Source organism: Fulmarus glacialis, unplaced genomic scaffold (assembly GCF_000690835.1).
Source record: "Fulmarus glacialis isolate BGI_N327 unplaced genomic scaffold, ASM69083v1 scaffold29991, whole genome shotgun sequence".
NCBI lineage: Eukaryota > Metazoa > Chordata > Aves > Procellariiformes > Procellariidae > Fulmarus > Fulmarus glacialis.
In genome coordinates this window covers 1-6,123 of record NW_009191339.1, presented here as the reverse complement: position 1 = coordinate 6,123, position 6,123 = coordinate 1, and the positions used below count along the sequence as shown (strand labels likewise).

Genomic DNA, 6,123 nt, shown 5'->3' with positions numbered 1-6,123 from the left:
GTGTGGGGGGGGGGGGACAGGGGAGGGGGAGAGAGAGAGAGTGTATTACTTAATGGTTTATAAAGACTAATAATTTCTATTATAATTGTTAATGGCTTCTACTAGGTAGATGCCCAGGTCAAAGAATCTGTCAAGCTAATGCTTTTTGGTGATCAACAAGAAGACCTTCCCGAATCGCTTCTCCAATGGTTTACATCCAATTTTGTGAGCAAAAGTGATCTGCAGACTTTGTTGCGGGATCTAGAGTTGCAGATCCTCAAGAATATTACTCTCCATATGTCTGTTACAAACCAAAAACTAACATCTGAAGTAGTAACAAATGCTGTGACTAATGCAGGGATTTCTGGAATCACAGAAGCGGTGAGTGAGTTTAAGTTCTCAAAAGTTCAACTAAAACTGTAAAGAGTCCTTTTATAGGCATTCTGTGGAGCTTGACTGTCAATATAAATGTTAATGATTTTAAGAGATGTTGGGAACATTAATTGAAATGGGGAGAACTACAGAAAATGCTTTATCAAGTGTATTCTTACAGCATTGCTTGTTGCCTGTTGTGAACGTTTGTGGTTTTTTCAAAGTATGCTATCTTGAAAATTGAAGAATTCCCAAGAAACAAGTATACCACAGAAATGCAGCTCAGGGTCTTGGGAAAGTGGGGGAAAGAATGAAACTTTTGAAGAAAATGCCAGTCAAGATGCAGTATGAATTTGTATTTTAAGACAGACAATCATGCATTAAAAATGGCCTCTGTCTTGACAGAGGCTTTCAAAGACTTGTGATGGAGTGCAGCATCTCAAAGATGCTTGCAACTTAACAGATATGTATATATCAATTATTTTATCACTTGATGTTATCAAAATCTTTCTCTTTCCATTCTCCTCTTCTATGTGTACATCTGTAGCAAGCACAGATTATTGTAAACAATGCACTGAAACTCTACTCTCAAGACAAGACTGGTATGGTGGATTTTGCCTTGGAATCTGGAGGTAAATAGTAGAGGAAACACTATTTTACTATTCGTGTTACAGTATTTACTAAAAATCTTAAATGAAGACTAAAGGTTAGTAGAGCATCCTTGTGTGTTGCCTGATCACCAGACTACTGCGTGTTGTTTGCCCAGGGACAGCGATAGAATAGTTCTTCTAAGCATGTGTACAACTAGATAATAGAGAACCACAAATCTGTTTGTGTGGGGTGTACACACCACTGAACTCACTAGGGAAAAATGTGTATTTTTAAGCCCTCTTAAATGAAAAACCTTTTAGATGTTCTTAAAATCATACTGTACTTGCTAGAAGCATTGTATCCCCAGAAAATTATTAGACTTTAACAATATCTTTAATAGTTTTTTTTCTGAGGTATATTCATTAAGCTTTGTACAAATCTCTGCCTTAAAAGTCTTCAGGAAGAAATGAGTAATTATTTCTGCTAACCTGATACATCTTTTTTGAGGTGGCAGCATTCTGAGTACTCGCTGTTCTGAAACCTATGAGACCAAAACAGCATTAATTAGCCTCTTTGGAATTCCTCTATGGTACTTCTCTCAGTCTCCCAGAGTGGTGATTCAGGTAATTAAAAGCTGAGTAAACAAATTCAGCAATGTTACTTTGTTTTGAGTGGTTTGGATTGTTTTTTGGATGCTGGATGTTTCTGACTATAATATATTGGGGGGCACGTGTACTTTGAACTGTGTTCCCAAAAGTGGGATTCTTCTGGTAGTTCCTGGGCACTGCTTAAGTCCTACTCTAGCAAAATTAAGACCCGCATAGGACGCTTGGGTGGTGTATTGGACTTCTGCAAAGTGTGAGCTTTTTCTGCTGAGAAGTAATCTCAAGGTGGGTCTTCAAAACACTGCTGGTAGTTCAGGTGGATATGCTGTCTTCCTGAAGAGTTCTACTGAATAGATTATATTCTGCCACTTACTATCTAAGACTGTCCCTAATAATTCAGAATTCATTACAACTCTTTATTACAAAAAAATTATTACAAAATGCTTGTGGTTGGTTCTTTTTGTTGTTGGTGGTGTGTCCCATCCTGTTCTCTTCCCCTTCTTCCTGTCTAGCCGGACATGTATCCAGGAAACTGCTGGGCTTTCAAAGGATCACAGGGGTATCTTGTAGTTAGACTTTCAATGAAGATCTATCCAACTGTCTTTACAGTGGAACACATACCAAAAACACTTTCACCAACAGGAAATATCACCAGTGCTCCTAGGAACTTTTCAGTATATGTAAGTCTGTCTCTGAACTTAAGTTGATGTTTATATATATAAAGAATATTTGTGTTATGCATCTTGGAAAATAATGACTTACGGGAGGATCGCTAAGAAGAGGAACTGTTTCTGTCATTGCTCTTAAAATTGCTTTTTTTTCCCTGATCTTTGAGATTGGGAATAAGAAGTGTTACAACTAATTTTGGGGGAGTTGTTTCTTTTCTCTTGCTTTATACAGTAGTAAACATTTTTGGAGGAAGATGATGGTTTTTAGTTTGGTATAGTTCTTTCATACACTTTAATTGTTCCATCCTTCCTCCATTCTTCCCCCTTTCCCTCCATCCATTTTGGCTCTTCGCCTTAACTCTGATGTGCCTTAAATCTTTTTTTAAATTGATTTTAAGTAGCCCCACAGTTGCGTAGGCATGACAGAAGACCACAGGCTACATCAGAGTATAGTTGTGATATTTGAGAACTTTCTGTCTAGTTCTTTTAAATGCTTAAGCAGTGATCTGCAAGCATCTGAATCTTGACTTCTGTCTTGTTTATAACCTTCATGTTTTCTCATTCTTGTTTGTCCTGAGCAGTTTATATTGTACACTGTGATAGTGGTTTTGCCAGGGAAATTAAGGGGTTTGACCATGAAAACATATAAACATAGCACAACTATTTGCAGTGCAGGAAACTCAAATACAGAGCTGTGCCTGAACAAGCATTCAGTTACACAGGAAACATTCTGATCCTGGTTTGATAGACTTCTGTTGATACTCAGTTATGTAGATATGCTACTGGTTTTGGTTTGATTTCAAATTTGATGGAAAAATCTTTATCCTGTTGTTACAGGGTCTAGATGATGAATATCAAGAAGAAGGCAAGCTTCTAGGACAGTATGTCTATGACCAAGGAGGAGAACCACTGCAGATGTTTCCAGTGATGGTAAGTCTGGATGATAAAAGTGTCAGGAGAAAGATACTTGTATTTTCTATGGTAGTGCACAATGAGCAGTGAGAGGAAAAAGGCCTCATTCTCTGTTGGGCACTGTAGAAACTGAGGCAGAAAGTATCTACCTATCTGCCTCAAAACCTGTGGTCTAAATAGACGAGAGGGGAGGAAAGGTTTGTGCCATCTGGACACAAATAGTGTGAAGGTGCTAAACATACAAAGAGTCTGCTTCATGCTTCTTCTGACTCCCTTCACAAAAAAACTAGTCGTAAGGCAAGGAAAGTTCTGTTCAAAGCGGCGGAAAGTTCCCAAGGCATAACTTAATTACAAATAAAAGTTAGTAGTTGCAGGAATCTAAGAAAGCAACTTCAGTTGCACCTGTTTATAACTAGAAACCTAACTCTGGTTTGTCTGTTTGCTTTTTCCTTCTTCAGGAGGAAAGTGAAAATGCATTCCAAATAGTGGAACTGAGAATTTTTTCTAATTGGGGACATGCAGAATATACATGCCTTTATCGGTTCAGAGTGCATGGGAAACCTGCCGAATAATTTCCTACACTACAGCTTGGGTGGTTTTTGTTGTTGTACATTTTGTTCTAAATTTGTATATACCGGAAAGCCTAGAACACTGGAATCTTTAAAGGACGAGGATGCAAGATATATACTGCAGAACTATTGATCCTCTGATAAAGGCAGAAGACTGTCAGCAGAACTGTATAAAAAAGAATTTTTATTTGCTCTAATGCTCAGCTTGTAACTGCCAGTTAGCTTTACATTTTTGTGTCCATGCTGAGGGAAATAATGCATGCAAACTACTCTGGTTCATAAAGCCCAGTTGGCAAACAAGTGACACCTATTTTATAACAAATGAATGTATAGGTTTTTTTAAAAGAATAAACCACACTTTCTGCAACTAGGAATCTGGTTTTTTTTAAATCCAGGACTTAACTGCATACTTCTGTTAGCTTGGCACCATAAGCCAAAAACTGTGGTACACTTTAAACACTGACTGTGGCTAAAGGTGTCCTTCAGTTGACCCTTGGTTTTGACCTTTTTGGTGGATCCAAAAGGGCTTCTTTGATACATGTTGAATATAATAAATATTACTGTCAGGGAAAGTTAACGCAACCAAAACTAGTTTAAACACCAGTGACTGAGAATGCTTTACTGTAACTTGTGGCCATGAATTGCTCTAAAAGTCAGGGATAACTTTAAGTTAAACTGAAGTTATTTTATGGGTTTTTACCATAGTGACTTGGCCAGTTTGTTCTTCTTTAGTGTTAATTACAAATCGACCTTGATGTACTGACTAACTGGATCAGAACCGATAAGCCTGCTAAATTGTTTAGTAAACATTAGTATACAGCAATTAAACAATCTATATTTGTCAAAAGTGATCTCTTTGGGACAGTAATTCCTTAGGCTGGTTCGTCGTTACACTCAGTAAATGCTGTACTGTGAGAATGCAGTATGTGGAAAACAAGACTGAAGTAAACCTCGCTACTTCACACTTACAAGAGGGACTTCTTCTCAGTGCTGCCATACTGAAATACACAGGCATGCTTTGATCATCCCCAGAAACCTTAGTCGGGTCTAAGAAGATTAGTCAGGTCTTGCTCTCAAAAGCAACATTTCCATGTAGAATGAGATGAAACTGCTTGTTGCCCCCCTCTAGGATTGCTACTTTGAAGATCCTTTTCAGAAAAGATTCCTGAAATGTACTTGTATGCAGAATTTTTATCTTGCTGTTATAATGCATTTTATAGTTACACACGAACTGTTAACACATGGAACTGCTGACTGGTTTTCTGAATAGAGTTATGTATGTTGCACAACAGTCCTCAAATGTTTAAGAAAAGTCTCCCTGTGAAGAACTCTTTTTTTTTTTTTTTTTTTTTCTTTCTCTCCTCACTTGAGCTAGAGACAGAACCTATGGCCTATGCAGAGGAGCTAGATTACATGTGTACAGGCGTTTTCACGTTATAGGTTACATATTTAAAATTAGAATTATCCTGTATAAATTGAAATTAGGTAGCCGGGGTGGGAATATTTTGAATAACACTAACTTATTTTTAAAAAAGCAAGATAGGACTTTGTGCAATGTATTTTTGTAAATGCTTTTCAAAATGTCTGTTATTCTTTGCTGCCTCCAAACTGACAAGATGCTATTGAGATGTTTAAATAAAGAGTTTTAATTTTTGAAAGTGCATGTAATATTTGAAACAAGAAATAAAGCTTCTTTTCTGTATTTTTGATCACCTGCTTAAATAACGGAGGACATTAGAGACTGTAATACTAAAACTGAATGAATGCCTGTTGCCGTAGTTGGTAGGCAGATAGGTTTTCCCCATGGCTTGTCTCCAAGCATGATCTACCTCGTTCTCCCCCTTCCCTGTGGAAGAGGTCATGGCTCTTCCCTGTGCTGGGCTGAGAAGTGGGAGTTTTGTGACCCGCACCCCAAAACTTTGGGGTGCAACTGCAGGAGGAGTATGTGGTTTAGCGGTTCAACAGCCCGGGCTTGCCTTTCCTTCAGCGTTCCTGTGGAGCATGGTGTCTCGTGCTGAAACTTTTGAAGGGAAAAACCCTGCGAGTTGGTAGTTTCTTGATGTTTTTCAGCTATTTGTAATACACTTTCAGAAATTCATGCTTGAAATGGTAGGGGTTTTTTGTTTTGTTTTTTTTTTAAACTGTTCCTCAGCCTTGCTGCCCGTGTCCCTGAGGCGCAGCAGTGCCCAGCTCCCTTTCCTCTGCAACCCGCAAACCCTCCCTTGGTTTTTTATATTCTCCTTCTCCCTGGGCTGGCCGGTTGTGCGGTACAGGAATCGGCCCTTGACGAGGCCAGAGACTTTCGGGCTTTCCTTAGTTCCGTTTTGAGCCGGTTGACCCGGCCCCTCCCCGTCGGCGGAGCTTGTCCGCCAGCACGAACCGTTCCCCCCGGCCGCGGGTGCTCTCCTGACGGCTGCAGCGCGGCCC

At 39.1% G+C, this 6,123-nt stretch overlaps 1 protein-coding gene across 1 annotated transcript in view; it reads left to right on the top strand.

Annotated features, from left to right (window-relative positions):
• Positions 1 to 4,063, top strand: part of SUN1 (Sad1 and UNC84 domain containing 1) — a gene marked incomplete at its 5' end in the record, with an annotated part of 6,657 nt that extends 2,594 nt beyond the window's left edge. The window contains 6 exons of the mRNA XM_009586666.1: positions 106 to 360; positions 899 to 983; positions 1,450 to 1,565; positions 2,060 to 2,227; positions 3,053 to 3,145; positions 3,586 to 4,063. Of these exons, the coding sequence (XP_009584961.1) occupies positions 106 to 360; positions 899 to 983; positions 1,450 to 1,565; positions 2,060 to 2,227; positions 3,053 to 3,145; positions 3,586 to 3,699 (831 nt within the window). The remainder of the gene's footprint in view (positions 1 to 105; positions 361 to 898; positions 984 to 1,449; positions 1,566 to 2,059; positions 2,228 to 3,052; positions 3,146 to 3,585) is intronic.
• Positions 4,064 to 6,123: the final 2,060 nt, after the last annotated feature.